Source organism: Kryptolebias marmoratus, linkage group LG1 (assembly GCF_001649575.2).
Source record: "Kryptolebias marmoratus isolate JLee-2015 linkage group LG1, ASM164957v2, whole genome shotgun sequence".
NCBI lineage: Eukaryota > Metazoa > Chordata > Actinopteri > Cyprinodontiformes > Rivulidae > Kryptolebias > Kryptolebias marmoratus.
This window is the reverse complement of record NC_051430.1, coordinates 12,180,786-12,202,512: the sequence shown is the minus strand read 5'-3', so window position 1 is coordinate 12,202,512 and position 21,727 is coordinate 12,180,786. Positions and strand designations below refer to the sequence as shown.

General features: G+C 40.8%; 1 protein-coding gene across 4 annotated transcripts in view; it reads right to left on the bottom strand.

Annotated features, from left to right (window-relative positions):
- Nucleotides 1–19,542: 19,542 nt before the first annotated feature.
- The window catches only part of hmcn2 (hemicentin 2), a 41,846-nt gene continuing 39,661 nt past the window's right edge, over nucleotides 19,543–21,727 (bottom strand). For all 4 annotated transcript variants that reach the window (XM_037978299.1, XM_037978301.1, XM_017417334.3 and 1 more), the window contains 5 exons: nucleotides 21,215–21,343; nucleotides 20,813–21,106; nucleotides 20,598–20,717; nucleotides 20,377–20,503; nucleotides 19,543–20,256 (listed from right to left, as the gene is read on the bottom strand). In XM_037978299.1, coding sequence (XP_037834227.1) covers nucleotides 19,878–20,256; nucleotides 20,377–20,503; nucleotides 20,598–20,717; nucleotides 20,813–21,106; nucleotides 21,215–21,343 — 1,049 coding nt within the window. In that variant the 3' untranslated portion in view covers nucleotides 19,543–19,877. The remainder of the gene's footprint in view (nucleotides 20,257–20,376; nucleotides 20,504–20,597; nucleotides 20,718–20,812; nucleotides 21,107–21,214; nucleotides 21,344–21,727) is intronic.

Genomic DNA, 21,727 nt, shown 5'->3' with positions numbered 1-21,727 from the left:
GGGGGGGGGGGGTTAGCTCTCCAACTGAAGAGGCACGATGAAAAGACAAAGCTAACTTCAGCTACAGCGTGAATCAAAGCCTTGGTGAAATATTTTCATTGTCGTCCCTCCGCCCTTCCCTGCGTCAGCTCATTCAAACACACAGAGAGAGATGCCACATGAGGCTCGAGCCACTTCTGAGCTGTGTGCACCGGTGAAACGCTACGATCGTTCGGCTGGCTTCCTTCCTGCAGATTAATGAGCACAATGAACACTTTAGAGTGTCAAGTGTTTCATTTCTTCTAAGTAGCTAAACTTGTCGTCATAATTATTGGCCGTTTGATTATTTGACATGTCACATATCGTTAATGAGAACCTAACATTGTGAGAGGAAAAGAGGGATTGAAAGTTAAATTTGTCTCGTGGTGCCAGTAAAACAGAACTTTTTATTCCTTTCCCTTCGAACAGCTGGCAGCCAGTTTCCCTTTGGAACAATAGGGTGCCTGTAATATGAGTTGTCTCCTGAGTAAAACTTCACAACATTAGATGTTCCTCCAGAGGAATACAGCAGATTCCTTTTCCAAGAACTGTTGTACCCCTGCCTGGATGATGCTAAGGGAGCAGTTTTGCGATGTGTTGACTCACAACTCACTGTTTTAAGTTTAGAGGACTGCCTTTTGCCAGATGCTTAATAAAACCTATTTGCGGAACTGTTTATGGGGGGATGCCATGCTTGGTTATTTGTGAAAAAGAAAAATGAAGTATGTAATTACTGGAGTGTTCAGCTGGGGAATAAACAGCTTGTCACTTGTTACCTGAAAGATGAGTTAAAACACTAAACATTCGGTTTGTAGTATTTCCAAGCTCTGTTGAAACTTAGTTTTACGGTTACCTAATGTTTATTAGTCATAACTTCCATGTACTTAGTGGCAATAATTTAACTCAACATGTTTGCCAGTATTTGGTCAGTTATTTCCACTGGCCAAGCAAGCCGTCCCAGCTAAAGGTCAGAAACCCAGACAGACATGATTACACCACTGTCGCAGATGATTTAGGCTACAGAGCAGAGTCAGTTTTCCAAATCTAGATGAAAGTCTCTGTCTTCTCACCCAATATAATAAACAATATAATACATTATCTTCTCTCCTAATATTTCACCTGCAGCTTGTGTCACAAGTATTTTCTGAAGTTGATGCACAGATCCACGATGTGTGACTTCCATGCATTCGCCTGTATTTACTTTATTTCAGTTTTTCTTGTCGACAGTTGCTTCATTTCTCATTAGTCCAAACTGAGTTTTTGGCTTTATTTCCTTGTTCAAATAAAGCATCCAGGCATGCTGAGTTGAGAGTTGGGCCCGTTTTGCCCTCCATCACTTGTAGATGCTTCACATTATTGCTGTTGGTGGTAATTTCGACAAAAACGCAAGAAGTGAAGGCTTTTTGCTCAAGCTATTTTAAAATATATTCCTTCTATCACTGTTCTGGCTTTTTGCCTAAACTTTCTCTTACATTCTTCCACAAGCTAAACCAGAGTGGAAAAAGCAAGGCACTTCTTCTTTAGGCACTGCTGTTTCCTCCACAGCAGGTACTCCAATAAAACTGAAATCTGGAATCCTTCTTTCTCCGGTGGCTGAGAAAAGCTTTTCATGTTGTGTTTGGGGTCATGAACACGCTGCAGAATGACTTCAGGACCAATCACATGCCTCATTGAAAGTATGGTTTGGTGGACAAAAAATGTAGATCTTTAAATTTACAAAAGGGTTTTGCACATCTGTGATACTTATTTTCTCTTCTGAAGATTAGGTTGACTGTTGTACAAATTACCTCATGTGTTGTGTACATGGGGAATGGACTGTACTTATATAGCACATTTCTAGCCAACCAGGCCACTCAAAGCGTTTTACAACACAATATGTGCCCTCATTTACCCACACACACATCCATACAGCATTCTGCTACATCCCTGCAAAGCTAATCTGAATAAATCATTCTATAGAGACTAATCAGTGTTTTAGATTACATTCATACACCAAAGGGGCACACATCGAAGGGGTTCATTGTCTTGCCCAGGGACACTTTGACATTTGGCATACTGGTGGAATCAGGCCTTTAGCTGTCTTATTGGAGGACAACTGCTCTAACCATTGATCCACAGATGTGTATATACAGCTGAAACACAGTTACACTCAATACAGGGTTTCTTTTAGAGCTGCAAGTTTTGGCAATGGCAGTTACTGTCTTTGTAGATAGATTCACTGCAAAGACATTCATTAAATTTAATTTGTTTTTAGATATGACTGCATCAGGGAATTAGCTGACCCTTTTCACACCAAGACTGGTTGAAATTGCAATAAAGAAAACATGAACTAAACATTCTTTTGTACTGACAAAACACTTGAGACATAGCTTTGCCCTACAATCTGTTCTATTGTCACAAAATCCCCAAACTTTCAATCATAGTCTTCCTTTTATTGAAATACTCTGAGACTGTTTTTTGTTGCTGTTGTTTTATTATTTTTCATTTATTTATTTATTTATTTGTTTTTTTGCGTGTGTGTGTGAGTAAAGGGGGGGGGGGGTCACATGTGTATGACTGAAGGAGGAGCGACCCCCAGAACTTTCCTTTACATTAAAAACCCAACCAGTTGATGCTGCTTTGGAACATTTGTAAGTTCGGCTTTATAAGTTAGGCTTCCTGCAGGTTCGGTATGATAACCCGGTTAATTAACTCGTTAACATCAGCTTGTTAGACTCTGACTGTTGCTATACAAAAAGCAGAATGACATTAACAAAGTAATATTCTATAAAATAATTTATTTTTTCCTTTAGAACTATAGTTAAATTTACATATGTTGTTAAACCACAACATTTTAATAATTTCAAGGAAAGCACGCCTGTCAACACGTTCTCTCTCAGTCAGCATAAGGCATCAAAAATGTGCCAGTCCTCCCTGAACACATGTTTTTTTCTGTTACTATCTTTGTAAACTGGCTGAGGTACAGTGACTTTGCCCCTAATTTCTGTTCTTCAGCTTTCAGAGCAAAGGATTCAGATTTTTGTCTTTCATTGCCATTCTGTCCTTTTATTTATACTGTTAAATTACTTTTTCTTTCTCCTTGATTTTCCTTTAGACCAAAATGATTAATCCAGGACAAATGACCCAACCTCTTGTAAATTTAGCCCAAAGTCAAAGTTACGCTTTAACAATGAAAGATGTGAGCGTTTTTTTTTATTTTTTTCCTGAGCAGTCTAGGTTGTAACAATCTATTTTCCTTGTGAAGCTGCTCCAGGGGGTCCCATGCAGCTTGACCCTGACCGTAAAACAATGAATCTGGAGCTCTGATGGAAAAGCCATCTCTGCTGAGATAAACTTTATTGCTTTCCTGGGCTGCTGTCCACCATGAGGTCATTTTGGCAGATTGCCCAATAGCGTATAGGAAAAAGTAAGGTCAGAGACCTGTTATTTTGGAATCTTACGTCGAAAACTTTCCATGTTTTTTTTTTACATAAAGAAAAGCAGATTGAATGTCTTGACTCTTGGTGTCACTTCAATACAAACCAGCTCGTAAAAGAGCAGGGCTTGTGTCAGCACACCTGGTGTGTATCAAACGATTGTAGAGGACCTAGTTTCAGGGATGCATACATTTGCAAAAGTGAAAACCAGTTAGGCTAGTAAAAGCGAGTCATTGACGTGCAGGGGATGGCATTGTGAGGTTTGGCTAAAACAGTCCCATATCAGGTTTTACAGACCTGTCTGAGTCCGATTAGTTTTATGGCGTTCTTAGAAATTTAACAGTTGAATCTGTGATAACGTACCTGGCTGTGATTTTGGTAAATTTAAAATTGTGGTTGTTTTTTTAGAAGAAGTCTTTCTCTAGTCTGTGGCTTGGTATATTTTCAGCAAATATGTTCAGTGGCTGTTCTTTGGTACATTTAGGTGAGACAATTGGTTGGAAATTTAACTGTGAAATGTGTTCATGAACAGGAAGTCAACACTAAAGGAAAAGCTGAAGTTGTTAATCAAGATCTAGATGTAGTTCTGAAGATAAAAACTTTGGTTGAAATCATCAGTTAGAGCTTGTGGTTACTAATATTATATAAATACCTAAATATTTCTATTCTTTAAACTAAAACATTAATTTAATAGTTATGTTGGCTAAGCTATTTCCAAAGCATGTTATCAGAAACGCAGTTAATTTATTGTGAGCTGCATGATGACTTCAGTTATCTACTTAACACATCAGTGTCACCTATAATGAGCTGCACACAAGTTTCTTAAAGTCAAATGATCACATTAACTCATGTTTCCATCAAAACGGGACCCACAATTGCAGTAAATGGCAGGTCGTCCTTTACAACACGGTCTTAAATTTTTATTGTCATTCAAGTATTTACTACAGACTGATTAGCCGATCCCTCCCTCTTTAATGTTGCTGGCAGTCGCGCCGCAGTTCCTCCAGTGTAGCTGTTCCTGGATGGTCTGAGTCATCCGAGTGTCGTTCTATATTACTGTTTAGGGTTTAAGGTTTAGGGTTAAGTCAGCAGGCTAGTTCTTCCCGCAAACGTTGGGCCACACGGAGAGCAAAACATGGACATTCAAAAGTATTACGTATACAGTTTAACTTTCTTTTTTTTTAAAACATTTCTGCCTACCTCATGTGCTTTGTGTCTCGAAAGGGCATTTGCCTCTTGAAAAATGAAATCGCCCACTCATTCCAAAGATACATGAAATCATCGGTTCACAGAAGAGTCTGAATGATCGGTAAAGTGAGGTGCTGATTGAGCAGACGCAGACTAATGACAACCTGTCTGCAGTTGTTTTACACACATCAGTCACAGTAACGTTCTGTCCTCTGTTGGTTTGAAGTTGTCGTAACTCACTGTTAAATTGTTCTTACATAAAACACACGCACACACAGATTTTCACCCCCCACCCCCACCCCCCCAAGCTTCATAATATACACACATGTAGAAAGTAAAAAAAAAAGACGCCTGGAGTATTCTTCCAAGTCAAGTGGTCTGCCTATTTTAGTCTCTAAAATGGTTGTAATTACAGAATAGCACAATAAAAACAAGTTAACTTTATACTGGTGACAGCAGCAATTCATAGATTATTTAATGCTCAGCTGTCTGTCTGCTGCACAGCTGTGTTCAGTGAATGATCTGAAGGCAGCAATGTTAACATTGATACTGTTTCAAATAAGCTCAGAATCAGATTATTAGCTTTGTATCAAACTTTGAAAAGTTTACTACAGTGTGCATCATTCAATAAAGACTCAGGAAGTCTGAGGACATATCAGTGAATAAAGACCAAGTCCAGAAGCCACTTGAATGAATATGACCTTTGAACCCATAGGGCACACTGCATCAAAACCTGTCAGTCTGCTGTGATTACATTAGCACCATGAGCTTTGGAAAATATTTGGAAAGAGTGTCATTTGGTCCAGATGGGTTGCTGCATCTGGAAATTTAACTTGAAAGTGCATTGAACAAAAATGTGTTATTTTGCGGCGTTTACTACAATCTGGCTTCAAAGCCATTTTGTGCTTTTTGTCTGTTACATGCATCTGTTTTCTGCACCTGGTTAATCCTGCGGTGGAGCACTGGTGCCTAATCACAGATCATTAAAAAAAGGACAAAAAGTGGAGGTGCACTCTGAACAGGTCACCAGTTCATCCCAGGGTGAACACAAACAGGAGACAGACAAGCCTCCTCACACACACTCACACCTACAGGTCAATTTGGAATCATTAATTAACTGAACACTTATTGGTTTGGAAAGAGGGCTGTTGGTTGAAGGATATAGCAACAACTTCTGCTCAACACTTGAAATGAACAAAATGTTAGCAGTAGCACTCTTAAAAACACAGCTAAAACTCAATCTGCACTTATCGTTCCTGTGTATGTACAAGCTAGCATTAGGACTGAAATATGTTCAGCTGCTGCAGGGAGTGAGAAAAATAGCAGTTAAACAATCCCATGAGCCCTAATGGGAGGGTTCGAGAGCCATTTATTAATGTTTGAATGAGGCAACTAGTAGTGAGAGGGTGTACAGAGTTTGTTTTTGAGTTTTCATCATGGGTGTTGGTCACTGTTGGTGTTCTTTAGTGTATAAGCTGTAGAAAGATAAAGCAATGACCTGTAATTTGTTAGGGCGCAGTGTAAGCTTGGCAACAGAGGAATCTGTATGTGCAAACGTTTGAACAAAAACAGCTTTCACACACTTTAATAATCGGCTCTTGTCGGCCCCTGCGTAAATCATACTGATGTGTGCCTGCTTAAGTGCATGTTTTTTGGACTGTGGGAGGAAACTGGAGTACGCAGAGAAAACACATGCCTACACAGGAAGAACATGGAAACTCAACACAGAAAGGCCCCGAGTCAAGATTTGAACCTGCAGGAGCTTCTTGCTGTGAGACGACTGCACCGAGCACCTGCCCAAGGATCAAACAAATGAAGTCATAGACTACAGCTTTGTTCAGTTTTCAAAAACTTCACAACTTTTCTGGAAATGTGGTTTGAAATGACACCCCATAAAAAGGCTTGTTTGGTTTCTAGTCTTGGTATGATTTTAGATTTAGAGATGTCTGGGGAGAAAACTGATTTTCCAGCAGTGTATTATAAAGTGATTACAATGATTCCAGCTGAATAAAGTCAATAAGATATTGGCCTTTTTTCTCTAAATATTAGTTTTAAAATATTAAGAAAAAAGATGTATAGTGGATGTTCAGCTGGCTGGGAATCAATTTGGGATTTTACTTTTATATTTGAAGTTTGATTTGCGTCACAGACACCAGTAGCTTTAGTTAGCAAAAGGGTTTTTGTTTGTGTGTGTGTTATTTATCTGCAAAATATCTTCATGAACAACTGGACAAATATTAATGGAAAGTTTCAGAAAGTAATCACTGAATGTCCATCTACAACTAAATAAAATTTGAAGTCAACCCAAATACAAGATGACTGTCTCAGTTAAGTGACCTTAGAAAACAGAAATTATTATAATTAAGTCATTTTAGAGATGAAATAGAGCAAAAAGATTTTACACGTCTATTACTTGAAACAGGTGAGTAAGAGATGGACAGTTGAATCCAAAGCGCAGATTGTCCAAACTTGCGTAAAAATATTGCAGCATTTTGATCATTAGACCTTCATCAGACAAACAGTTTCAAGAATTACAAAAATCATCTTCTATAGGAAGTTGTCCAAAGTGCCCTAAAGATCACAAACAAATGTTACAAAAGATGTGGATTGACAACAATTAACAACACAACACAAAAGCATATACATGAAAAATACATATAGAGATTCAAGAATAAGAAAACTTTTCTGGATATTTGTAAAAAAGCATAAAAGTGAGGAGCTGCACCCCCCTTGTAAAGGTCAATCCACATTATGAGTGCTACACATTGCACAGCATCTTTGCCTAAAATTTTGCCATTAACTATTAGTCATTGACTCTGTCTATTAGCAAAATATCTCATTAACCACTGGATAGATTTTAATAAAACTTTCTCAAAGTAATCTCTGGATGTTCATTTAAAATGATGGAGTTATAAAACATTTTTTTATTACAATATTTGGATTATGTTACACATAACATCATTAGCACCAAATACTTGGTTTGACCAAAATGGCTGCCAGTTTATCTCCATTACCCTCTGCTGTGTTTAACTCAGTCACTGCATGGTTTGAACTTACGCTGTAGTTTTTGTTTTTTTGTGTTTTGTGACCATTGCTGTTTTGGAGTAGCTGTTAGTAATTTAGCAGTTTGAAACACTGCTCATGTCTATTTATGCACAATTATTAAAGTGTAATTAACTTAAGTGCTTCACTCACAGCATACTGCATGTTGCTAAAAAGCATCCACACATTGTGCAACAAAGCGCCTCTTATTTCAGGAGACATTTAGCGCCGTGCTCGTGAGCTGACCTTAAACTGGATGAAAGGTTTTAGCCGAGCAGCATTAACTTGTTTTTTAAAATGTAGCATTCCAGTATCATTATTAACATGTTTTAGTCTCCAGAGCCGTCTTCCATTTATCATCCTTTTTAGGTGGTCATCCCTCTGATGACTTGCTGCTGCTGTGGTTTTTTTTTTGCAACAAAGAAACAGCAAAGTGATTCCAGTTTGTTGCCGCGGGCAGTAGTATTTCATACAACAGCTATTAACTGCCATGTCTCATAAGTCAGGAGTATTTGTTGGCTCTGTGCAGGTTGTAAAATGCAGGGGAGGACAAACTAAATATAAGCCTGTATTGGATTTCAAGAAGCATGAAATTGTCAGTGCCGAGAGGAAAGGCCAAAAAGCATGCTGTAATCGTGCTCTACGACATGTCTAAGGACACCATCAATGACGGATGGCTGCCAGGCCCTCCTGTACCACCTCATTTCTTGGGGTCGCACTGTAAGAGGTCACGTGTCTGGGGATGAGTCACCAGCCTGGTCAGTTCCAACAGAAAAATCTCTGATTCAGAGCACGAAATGTGAATAAGGAACTGAAGATAACTAAACCCGGGGGCTGCCAAGAGAAACACTGCTTGCAGCGTGGGATGATGTCTTTTGGTTTTCCTTTAAAACAAAATAATAAAAAAAAAGTACTGTGTTGACTGACTCTTAGAAGTGGTGTAACATGCCTTTATTAAAGCCATGTTTGGCCCATTCCTTTCTTATGAGGTAATTCTGTGTTTGCAGTTATGTGGGCTGTGGATCCACTGATGTCAGCCCCCCCCCCCCTCTTCATTTTACTTTTCACAAATTTGTTGATGATCTATGGCATGTCAGACAGGAAATAACAAGGTTTTGGCAGCAAATGATGCTGCTTAAGTAGAACTTTTGAACATGTCACGGCTTCTTTCCTGAGCCTCTTCTCAACTAAGGTTACTGCAACACTTTCAAATTCAAGCACCTGGCGCAGAATTGCCTTCAAATATTAAAACCGTCTGAATCGTGAAGGGTTTTTCATATTTTGCCAGACCAGCAGGTGCAACAGGTGCCTCAAAGTCAGCGCCATATTTACGTCATAGTCACTGGTCGGGGCTTTTGTTTTTACCTCTGTGCTTTGAAGCTTTTTATTGCAATAATATTTCCATCTCATCCCATTCCACACCTTTGAACGGGGGTAGAAGAGGGGCCTCTTTGTTCCAGTCGCAACCTGCTGGTTCTGACTGCGTGAGATATTTGCGCATTAAAGCTTATCATGAAGTCGCCAGGATCTGGTCTTGCTGCTGTGTAGAGATTGGAGAACAGCTGTGGAAACACTTGAAACAAACAGCTTGAACTTTAAAAAGTCATTTTACAACAGCGTGATTACAGACTCAGGCGAGCCGGGCATATGGTTGACAACAGACAGCCCGAGGGTAGTTTTATTTCCCTGTTTTCAGCTTGGTGCGTGTGTTTTTTCCCCCTGTTCTTCATGCTTATAATGTATGATAAAGTTTATTTAAATCGGAAATATGTTGTCTTTACAAAAAGTTTGTTTGCCTTCTTACCCACCTAAAATATCTTGATGTGCAATCTTGGATTTATTTTTTTTCTTTCATTTTTTAGGAAGAAAACAAGCTAAGTACTTAAACAGTGTACTTGCCGAGGGGCATGCTTTCATTTTGCTGTGTGATGCAGCTCGCAAAATGTCTTGCTTGTCATCTTCAGGTGCTGCCTTTCGCATTGGCGTGAGAAGGTATTTCGGTAGCTTCAGGGGCTGTGTCTGAGAACAATAACTAAAGCGAGATTGACAATTACAGCTCCTGTCTGGGCCGTAAATCTCAGCAGACTGATTAGTGCTGAGGGTCTGGTAAACAAAGGCTCAGCCGGTGCGGCACAGACTACCCTGAGGGGGTGGCAAACTTGCCCGGTCTGCCAAATGTTTAGAGGTGCAAGCTGCACAACTTTTAGTTTTCCTGCTAACTGCTGATTGTTAAAAGCATCTTTCTCATTTAATGATCCTCCTTTAGCTCGAAGAAAATAGTTGGTTTGTAGAGCTGTTTTTTGTAGTTAAGGATGGGCATTTTAAGCCAAGTCACTCTTCGAATTTGTAGTTATTTGGTTTCTTTTGAATATTCAAATGTATATCCCAATGGTCTCATCTAACGTGGTTCTTCCCCCTCCCTTTTGAGCCACCGCTACGAATATATAGGGCCAACTTGCAGACATTCGTGCTTCTCACAATACATGCTTATTTTGTCCTCTACTTGTGTAGGGCTACACAGTATAATAAGTATCAGCATAACAACAAACTGTTTAAAAGCAGAGAAGGCAGATTTGATGAGTGCCTATCTCAGTTGCTGCTTTATTATTTAGGACCTTTCCTGTTCGATGATTTTGCCTAAAACCACACGGTTGGGACTTGCAGCATATTAAAGTTTACTCACCCCAAATCCTGCGGCTATAAAACTCCTCTAATGCAGCTCTGGACACAGAGACGTGTGCTGCTGCTAATCCCGCTCACTGGGACTCTTTATAATCCTTCATTTTCACCGATCCAACGGATCAATGTGGAGGGGGGATGCACCTATTCTGACAGTAAAGCTGAGCTCACCAGTGACCTGAGTTTCCACTTTATAATCCTTTCAAAACAAACTATGATGGCAGAAAGACGTCAAGACACTTTTGAGTTGTTTTTCTTCTTCTTTTACTGGAAAAGTACCATTAGGAAACAGCTTAGTGTGCCACTACCAGGTCTCAGTGTGAAAGACATATAATATGAGCAATGTGCTGGAAGGTGGCTGAAAGCACCACGAGAGTTCCATAACAATCTGAATTTGTTATGTTTGCAGTTTTATCATTTATGCCAGATTTCATACTGCACACTTTGATTTGTGTAGCCTAAAGTCAAAAAGCCCTAATCTAATTTTTAGTTTGTATAGCTGTAATTGAATCTTACACAGTAAATTCCGCTTGATTCACACATTAACACACAACCGTGGTCAGCAGTCTACTGTTACCTTCCTGTACCTCGAGCTCCTCTGCTAATAGTTAACATCCACTTGAGTCTGGAAATTCGGTTTCATTGGAATAAAATGTATTTGTGTGTGTGTGTATGAGGATTTGGAACAATAAAATCTGACATCTGTAGTTCTTCTGTATTTCCTGGGCTGAGGAGAAAGAAGTGAAATGTAAAACCAAACCCAAAACAGTAGCTTTGAGATTTGAGCTTTGAGAATCGTGCATGCGGTTGTCATTCTACCTCTTTCCATTTGTAACTACCAAATGTTTGATTCAATACTAGCCCCCCACCCCCACCCCTCATTTCCATCTGCTGTTGCAGGGAATTATGGTAGGAAACAGGACTTGGCTGGCAGACTGGGAGCAGGATGGATGGAACTCCTGTGGTTGAGCTCTGTGGGGATGAAGTCAGACTTTTTACTCGCAGGGAAACTCAACCAGACACATGCTCTCACACAACAGCTTCATTTCCAGCGTGTTTGAAACAAGCGAAGGCATTATTATGACAAAGATAAGCCCGTGTCACCTTTGAATTTCCTTTTTGCAGCCGATAAAAAATAAAGGAGCATTGTGGGTGGTTTTGAAAAGAACATTGTCCCTGTTGCGATATCACTGGCTACGCGTTCCCCCATACGAAGTCTCACACTGGCCTGTAAGAAGTAAACAGTCGTCCAAAACCAACTGATATGCTTGGCAAGCTGTCGCCTAATGTGTGCAGGAAAATGTGTCGAGCTGGCTGAAAAGAATGATGTAAAGGAAACCTGCCACACAGCGTGCTTGTATTTTATTGCCACACTGAGAGAGGAGACGGCTTTTGCGGGCAGCACTTCGTTGAAGCAGGCTATTATGTCTGCAATTCTGATCTCCATGAGCTCATGCTCACGCCGACACTTCTGCTCCAGATCTCTGGCCACGTTCAACCCTTTCAACGTTTCTCTGTCGAAACATTTAAAGACACAAAGGCACTGAGAACACATTTAGAAAAGAGTACACGAGCAACTCTTTTTTTATTTTAACCACTCAGATTATTCGCAAAGTAGCCATTGCTCATAATTATTCCACTTTATACTTTTTCCCTTCGGGGTATTTTTTTCTTTTAAACTCCATTTATAATTCTCGGCTTCTATGGCAACAAGTAAATATTGACATCTCATCCTTTTTCATCTGTGCATAGCTAATTTCCAACAAGCCATGGGGTAAAATCCTGGTTACAAACAGACCACCTCTGTACATCGATCGTTACAATTATTGCAGTTGAAGCATCTGAAGCCAGAAACTTGATACGTCATCTGGAAAAGAAACCTCAGCGTTGTAAAGCTGTCTCCACACTCCTGTCAACAAAGTGTGGTCTGGCAAAATTGATGTTGCCAGCATCTTTATGTTCAAACCGTCGCCGTGACGTGCAGCCGAGCAGCAATGTGCATTTCAAACATCCCGCATTAATGAGTGGATGAGGCTCATTGTTTCACACATGCGAGAGCCAAAGGATTGCTGAAGAAGAATGGACCAGTTCTCCAAGTTTATTTTAACTTCTTCAAGTGATTCTAGGACGAAATTGGTTCTGGGAAATTTAAAACCAGTTTTAAATCATTTCTGTGATGCAACTGCAGGTGTACCCTGTCCAACGATACCCCTAACGATGCTGACAGTTTTCTGCTCAGCATCCATCACTTCACATTTACTATTAGTTCAGAGTCACCGCGTCATAGTTCTCCTCAATCTCCCCACTCATAGCTACAGACAGGAAAGTTTAGACTGTCTGAAACCAGAGCATTACTCATTTTTTTCATTCCATTTCTTTTTTTTTAAAGCACTTGTGTCTGGCTTTTTTTAAATCGCCGCTTTGTGCAGCTTCAGGAAAGCTGTTCACCCAAGAGTTTGTTCTCGAGCGTACAAAAGTGACTTACAAATTGCTTGATTTTGGCTTTTACGTCAGTTACAGAATTTAAGCCCGCTTTTGGCTTATTTTGTAGCCGTTTCTGACTAAAAGAAATGTGTTTAAAATGCATCAGGGGCTTAGAAAGTTGGGTTTTACTTTTAGCAACCATCACCTTGGTTGATACGAATGAAAATGCTGCAAATTAAGAAATCTTCTGCAAATATAAATTCAATGTTTGTTTTGTTTAGTTTCATAAATTTACAAAATGCAAACTGAGCGAACAAATGAAAAAGACAGTATCAGTTTTTACACATACACTTGCACAGTCTGATTTTGTAGGGATGTAGCTAGGTGTATGATTAAAGAGTTATACCAAACAGGTGCTGATGATCAGATGTAACACAGTCACTAACTAAAGCAGAAGTAGCTGTGTTGGAGACTTAAAACTGGACAAGGAATAACTAAAGTGCCAGGGTTGGAAGCTGTAGAACAGGGGTGTCAAACTCCAGGCCTCGAGGTCCACTGTCCTGGAAGTTTTAGGTTTTTCTGCTCCAACACACCTGATCCAAATGCTTTATTCGCCTACTTATCAAATCATAAAGTTATCCAGAAGCATGTCCACTGGTCATCCATTTAAACCAGGTGTTTTAAAGCAAGAACACATCGAAAAACATGCAGGACAGTTTGACACATGTGCTGTAGAAGTTGGTTTCATGTCAAAGGTCAAACAACATGATGAAACTTAGCACAGCTACAAGACTCGAGGTTGTTCTACCACATCAGAATTGGCCTTTCCTTGGCAAAAAGAGACTTTGCTGGAGACTTCAAGATGTTTTGTTCAAGCTCTTTGGAAGAAACATGAAGAATTGGGCAATGGTGAAGACCAGAAACTCTGTGCTTGGCTGAAGGAAGACTTGGAATTGGAGAATGTCCAGTAGCCATCAGCTCAGAGGGGTCACAGAGCTGTGGGACCCGGGTACACCCATGTGCTACACAAAGAAGTTGAGCCAGAAGTGTTCGTCGTGGAAGAATTGTTGCCAAAAAGCCAAACCATCTCATTAAAAAAACAAGGCCAAGTGACTTATGTATGCTGGAAAGCATTTGAACTATGGGTGCAGAAAGCTCTCAGGAGTGCTCCGGACAAATGAGTCCAAATTTCAAAATGTTTGGTTGTTGCAGAAGGCAGTTTGTTTCACGAGGCTGGAGAGAGCCTGGAGGCAACAACAAAGCTAGTTCAGGGCTTCATTTCTACAAATAAAGCTGTGGGTTATGGTCGGAATTATTAGTTAATTAGCCTAAATTTACTATGCAGCAGAACAACGACCTCAAATATACAACTAACATCATTAAGCACCACCTTCAGTGTTAAAGAACTACGTTTTTAGAAGATCTGGGACTCTGTGGTTACCTGCTGAGTTCCAATTAAAACTATATACCAAGCATACCAAGAGGAACTGATGCTGTTTTTGAATCCAAATGGTGGTGACACCAAATATTGATTTGATTTCGATTGCTTTTCTGTTCATTCACTTCACACTAGTAACTGATACAAATAAACAGAGGTCCCACTTGTGAAAGCACTCCTACGTTGTGCCATTTTTTTCCACATCTGACTAAGACCTTTGCGCAAGCTAAGTAAATAAGTAGTTTTAGATGCTTCAAGCTCCGCTATTTGCACCGGCATGCATCTGTTTGAGATTTGTCAGGTTGTAAACACATTTAGTTTTCTTCTGAAAGCAGCTGCTTCTATAGTAATACAGTGGGGTTGTCAAAACAAAACAAAAAAAAACAGATAATGATCAGTCCATTCCAATTGCCATAAACATTTCAAACGGTTCAGCACAATTGTTCCTCTGTAAATATTGAGGAGTGCTGCTTCAACTTGTATATGTTATGTAAAAGCAGCCTGGATAAATTTTGGCGTTTAATCTGAGACAGAGTGTGGAGGACCAAATGAAATGTTTTGACAAGACTTTGACTTGAAGAATTGATTTGTTTGCAGATGTAATTTGTTGATGGCGGTTATGTTCTGAGCGCCGCCGCTTGAACCCTCTACCAGGCAGCAGGGTTGTGCTCATTAGCGAGTGGAGCGCAGCGAGTCTCCATTTCCACTGACATCCTGACTGTGTAAAGCAGCAGGGGAGATGGCACTCGGCAGCCATCGCTCAGCTTTAGGTCTTCATTTTCTGTAATGGCTTGTGTTTTATAGAAAAGGGGAAACAGCCTTCAGTCTGCCTTACAGTAGTTTATAAGTTACAGGGAGTTAGTGAAGCTTTTTAAACCGTAATGAATGACTCGCCTGCAGGTCTGAGTGCAGTCCTGCTGTTTTTCTTCGAAACTAATGCCTCTGTCTCAATCTTTTTATAGCGATTTTCTCGAGCTATTTGCTACCACTGCATCTTCTGTTTATGTGTATCTGCTAAAGTCCAAGTGGAGTAGTTCTTGCCTATGCAGCAAAGACGCGGCACACGTGGTTTTAATTAAATTCAGATGTTTTACAGTCAGAAATGATGAAGCTGCATGGAAAACATGATGAGAATGATTTTACGGACATAAACCAACTAAAAGAAGATATTCTTGGCAGTTCCATCTATTACCCCTCCTTTTCCAGGTTAGTAATTTTGTTTTTTTGCCATATTAAAAGGCATGTGAAAATGCATAGAAAAAAAGTAAAACACACATACACAAATTTGTATTTCCTTCCTTATTAGAACACTGTATTGACACCCAAGACTAGGAAAGTCTTAAGACTAGACTTAAACTTTCCTTTCTGATAAATCCTATAGTTCGTGTTGAGCTCTCCCTTAGTTATGCTGCTATATGTTTAGACTGCTGGAGGACAAACTGACAACATTTCCTCCCTCTGCTGCTGTCTTTACTCACTCTACTCTCCATGTTTGTATTTGTAATTATTTCTATTATTAACATGTGTTTTTCTATGTCTCTCTTCCAGTAGAAACCACATCTGGACCGGCCATCCTGTGTTTGTCTGTGTCTCTTTCCTGTCCTCTCAAACCCCAGCCGGTCAAAACAGATGGTGGCCATCCTGAGCCTGGTTCTGGTTCGGGTTCTGCTGGAGGTTTCTTCCTGTCAAAAGGGAGTTTTTCCTTTCCACTGTTGCCAACGTGCTGCTCAGGATGGGAGACTGCAACGAAGCGAAGATTCAACGCAATCTGCTGGCTTCCTTAGATAGATAACTTTTACTAATTGGCTTTTTGTAATGCATGTGAATGTTTTAAACAGTGCCCTAAAATGTCTTCTGTTGCGACTCGGTGCTAGCCTAACCTTGACCATTATCAGTACATGTTGTTTTTCTTTCATCTGCTCCCTTCTTCAAGGGTTGCCTCAGCAAGCAAACTCGCATGAAAGATTTGGCAATTGTTATATGCCGTATGTCCTTCCTGACACCTGCTCTAGTTAACGCATTTAGGAGCATTTAGGAGCATTTAGGAGCTGAAACCTCAGGATTACAAGACCACAGCACTGACCACTGAGCTAACACAGTCCTCTAACCATTATCATTATCGCCATTAACCTAAACATAATTCACACCTTAGCCCTAAACCTAACCCATCCATACATCCCTCCATCCATCTTCTATCGCTTAGTAGTTGAAGAATCAGGCAGGAGGGAAATCCAGACATTCCTCTCCCCAGCGACACTCCCCAGCTCCTTCTGGAGGATCCCAAGGCGTTCCCAGGCCAGAGAAATAAGTAATCCCTCCAGTGAGTTCTAGGTCTACCCTGCCTGCAAAACCTTCAATGGGAAGCATTTAGGAGGCATCCTGAACAGATGCCTGAACCACTTCAACTAACTCTTTTGATACAGAGTAGCTCTAATCTGAGCTCCCCCTGGATGACCGAGTTCCTCAGTTTGTCTCCAAGGCTGAGCCCGGCCACCCTACAGAGGAAGTTCATATCAGCCGCTTGTATCCAAGATCTCGTTCTTTCGGTCATGATTCAAACCTCATGACCACTGGTGAGGGTAGGAACATAGACGGACCAGTAAATTAAGAGCTTTGCCTTTCAACTCAAGTCTTTCTTCACCATGGCAGACGGAAGCAACGCCCACATTACCGCAGACGAGGCGCTGATCCGTCGATCCATCTTCTGCTCCATCCTACACAATCTCATGAACAAGTCCCCCAGATACTTGAACTCCTCCTACTGAGGCAGAGACTCATTCCCTTAGCTAACCCCTAACCCCAAAATGATGTTCCACAGTATTAAGACTGGACTACAGGTCCTTATGGGGACCAGTAGTCCTTATGGGGACCACAGATCCTTATGGGGACCAACGTAGGTTCGAAAGGAGGAAGAAAACCCAAGTACACAGATGTACACACACAAAAGCATCAGCTCTTTCCCAGTTCTCACATTCCGTGATCTTCTCTCTCACTCGTTTCACGTAAACAAAGATCAGGTGTGTATAACCCTGTTCACATCATTCAACAACCTCGCATGTTGCGAGAAATAAATGGACACAAACACAGCTTTCTGAATTGTGGTAATTTGTTCTTCTTATCTGCTTATGTCTGTTATTATCACCAGAGGTTTTGTGTATGAAAGACAGTTGAGAAACTCAGGCGTGCTGGCACAGGACATGTTTCATCATATGAAAGATAAAGAAATTGAACCCGGCTCCATCTACTGAGCAGCTGAGGTATTACCAAAGGCAATGACCTCACATTTCCTGTCTGTAAAGCAAGTCCGATACAACTTTTTAGATTTGATTGCAGAGGGTAAAGATTTTTTATGCGTAAAATCCCAGCGGTGATGATTCTCTTCAGAGAATTGCGTGAACGCCTCTCTTAAGCCTATCGAGCTCGTTGCGTCAGCTTTTGGGCCTCTTCCTGTGCTGTTAATTCTTATTTCTTTTTAAAGCATCACGTTTAGCTCCAGGTTTTCTTGATTAGGGCCATCAATCAGGGTTGACCCCAAAGACTGTCGTGGGATGATGAGCAGTTCTTACAGTTTTTGCACGAGTTCATCATGAGCTCAGTCTGTAGCTGGTGGGTCAGCTCTGTAACCTCCTGAAAGAAAACTTTAGTTACCTTCTTCACTTTAACCTCCGCTGCATCATCCACCAAATACTTGTCTACTACTTGTACTACTTTAATACACAACAAAAAACCCCGACAAAAAAGCAGCTGGATTTCTGTTTAAATAAGAGCTGCAAATTTGAACACGTTAGGAAAAATAGGACCTGCATGAAACCCCTCAGAACTGCACTTTGATATTATATAAACTTCTTAAATGTTTCTTTATTTGAATTTTTCTTCATTTATTCTTTCTCTGTGTTGTTCCATTGAACTGTTGAAAATCTGTGATGACAATCAGTGACGCAATTCTGGCAGATGAACCAGTAGCAGATCTCTACTGGGAGCCCGGCGCCATTCATCGTCAATCACAGTTGCACACGTTTTTCTTCCTCTTCAGTATTTCACAGCAGCAACACTACAACATAAACTGTGCAACTTTAGTGTCCCGCTGGAGCAAGAACAGACGTCAGTCGGTAACCGTATATTGTTCTGTCACTTCATCGTTTTTCCACATTATCATCGAGATACATTTTGGAATTACATTTCCACTCTTCTATTGTTGAAATGGCATTAGATAGAACAACTTGTAGCTTGTTTACTGGGTCTTTGTTGGATTACTGTAACATATAGAGACTCCTGACGATTAAAACATTAAGGTCTTTTCTTCAAAATCCACATATCAAGTTAAAGGCAGACTAAGATTTCCATGCTAATCAAAGTTAACAACCCAAATAAAGAGATGTAGTAAGAAAGAGATTATTAAAAAGGCTATTGGAGGTCTGTTTTGAAATCAGCTGTGGCTGAAATGATCCAAACTCCAGATTTTAAATTTCCTCAGGTGGGAGGCGATGAGTTGTGGATGTGCTCCTTTTTGGCTAATAAATGCAACAGAGCCGGTCACCAGCTGCGAGATGAGTTTACAAAATGTCCGGCTGCAGAAAGTTGCTCAATCGGAATAAAACGAGCGAGAGAAACTGGCGGCACTAGGTGGAATAAAACAAAAACAAATGTTTTGTCCATTTTATTTGTACAAAACCTGAAACTCGTGAAGCAACGGCGCATATTTGTTTAATTTCGGGTTAAACCTTTTACTGATGTTGTGGACATTTTATGGCTTCCAAGTGACTTCCTTCTCAGCACATTTTACTACTTAACTAGAGCATGTAGAGCGTCACTGAATTGAGAAAGATTTGCTGTTTGCATCCGTACTGCAGATACTTGATACACAGATACTGTGGTCCAATTTAGTAGTTTTGTGTAGGGGAGAAAAAAAGATTTTTACTTTTCTTTTAAACATCAGCACCAATCACATAAAACACAAATACATTCAAAATAGCACCTTTGACACTTAATTTGACAAAATAAATGTTATAAAAGAGTACAAAAAACACATAAGATAGACTGTTACGCTTTAAATACGCAGCCATAAGTCACTGTTATCATGTGCCAATACAAACCCAGTAGATCTATGTGAACTCAAACCCCCTGTGACAAAGGCTTATTTAAACAGTGATGATTCCAAACATCTTAAATAAATAATACGGGGAAACGTACAATTTTAGAGCTGCGGAAAGATTTGCAGCCGACTTGTAACTCCAAGTAAGCTTCAAAATTAGATATTCAGCATTTGAAATGGACATAAAAAATGGCTAACTGTGGAACATTTGGAGAGGAAAGCACGTATTTATATGAAAGTTCTTGATCTACACTAAATGTTTTAGTGCTTGGTTTCCGTTATGTTTTTAACATGCTGCGTTTTCTAATAATAAAAAAAAAAAGACGTTTGGCGTTCCTTTCCCGAAAAAGGCAATAGATCAGTTCAGATGATTCACTACTGGATGCTCAGCTTTGTAATCAAATGAACTAATCCTGCTGATGGCAACTTTGTTTTTCTTTACTGGACTGTTTTTCACTAAAACATTTACTCACAAATGAGTAAAATGCCATAGTTTCTGCGCAGTCTGATTAGTCTCGAAGGGGACAGGCATCCAAAAGGCTGCTGAAGGAGTGAGTCTTGTGTAAAACAGCCTGTCAGCTCAGTAGGGGTACGCTGAGATCGAGATGTAGATGATGAAGATGCTCTGGTATGTAATACGGCCCTGTAGTGAGATGGTGGTGGCCTGCACTTTGAGCCGTACAAGTCCCGGTCTCTCCAGAACCCGCAGGGTGAAGATTATCCCCCTGCCAGCCTCATCCTTGATACCGAACACCCGTCCTATCATGCCCGTCACCGGTTCTTGCTCAAGTATTGTAAAAGAAGTACGCTCCTGCAGGATTCCTGACTCGGAGAACGCCGATAGCCGTATCACGTTGTAATTAGCCGGTATGCCGGAGGGAAGAGTGAGCAGCTTGTACTGCAGGACCAGAGGAGAGCCTCCGGTGGCGCAGTCCTGAGAGCAGGGCCTATAGCATGTCCTTTAGAGCGTAGCAGGAAAAACAACATGCATCAGTGTCACAACAGCACAAGCAGTGTGTATTTTCACTTGCTGCTTCAATAATGTCTTCCAACATTGCCTTATAAGTCATGCAATTTACCCAGGACTTCTTCCACTTTGGTAGGATGCAGGACACGGTGTGTCCAGACACTGGTACCCCCCTCTGGTATTGAAACACATCTGGTTGTGTTCACACTGAACTCCTTGTTCAACACACTCATCAATGTCTATTGTTCAAAATAAAAAAAGGGAAAGGAACTTATCCGTAAGTTAAAGAGAAGTTCAAAGTTGTGTCATTCAGAGACTGTCAGAGAGTCTTACCTTTGCAGCTTCTGCCATTGGGTAGCAGCTGGTATCCAGGGGGGCACAGACACTGAAAACTGCCGATTGTGTTTCTGCATTCGTGTTGACATGGCTTCCTGAGCAAACACTCATCCACGTCTACACACAGAAAAATCATGCGGTTATGTATTTGTCATGATACAGTTACAGACACCATATCCCAAAGCTGTGACTAAATTCTGATCGAAACTTACCGACACACGTGCCGTCTCTGTTGGTGTAGCCCACGGGACAGCTCTGTCTGGTAATCCTAGATGCTCCGTTGGAACGAGAGAGGATCGGCCTGCCGAGGGACGACACCAGCTGCGGGCGCAGCCTTGTCCTGATCTTCGTCCCGTTGACGAAGGTCTGCCCCCTCTCCAGTCCTGCGCAGGAGCGTCCGTCCCCAAGTAGCACCGTCCCCGGGGGGCACAGGCACCTGAAGCTGCCGGGCACGTTGCGGCACTGGTGAGCGCAGGGGTTTGGCGTTTGCTGACATTCGTCAATGTCTGAGAGGGAAAAAGAAACTCAGGTTACATCTTATGTGTATTCCTATTAGTGGGATGTTCATTGTGGGGCGTTTTTTTTTTTAAAAACAGACAAAATTGATGTCTCACCCAAACATGGCAGCCCTACACCCTGGGATCTGTACCCTCTGGGACAAACACAACCATATCCTCCGACTGTGTTCTGACAGATCTGAGTGTAGCGACACATGTGACTGCCATCCTGGCACTCGTCGATATCTAAAAAAAATTAAGAAAATTATATTGTCTTTTCTTTCGGCTGCTCCCCTCTGCATGGGTTGCCACAGCAAACAAAAGTTTTATAGCACAACCTGGGGTCGAACCTGCAGCCTCAGGAGACCGCAGCACTGTCCATCGAGCTGCCACAGCAGCAGAAAAAGCTGACCTTGGCTAATTTCTTTAAAAATAAAACAGCCAAAACTAAGACCATAACTGTTTCAATTTATATTCTATGTTCATAGTGCTGCTGGAAAAATGAAGTTTGTGCCAAAAACTATCTCTTAGGGGCATTTTTGCAAAAGGTTTTAGTTCCCTTTGTAAGGAAGAGGCAGCTTCCTCTTGTGTCCTAACAATTCCGTAAAAGTCAGTGCAGTACAACATTTA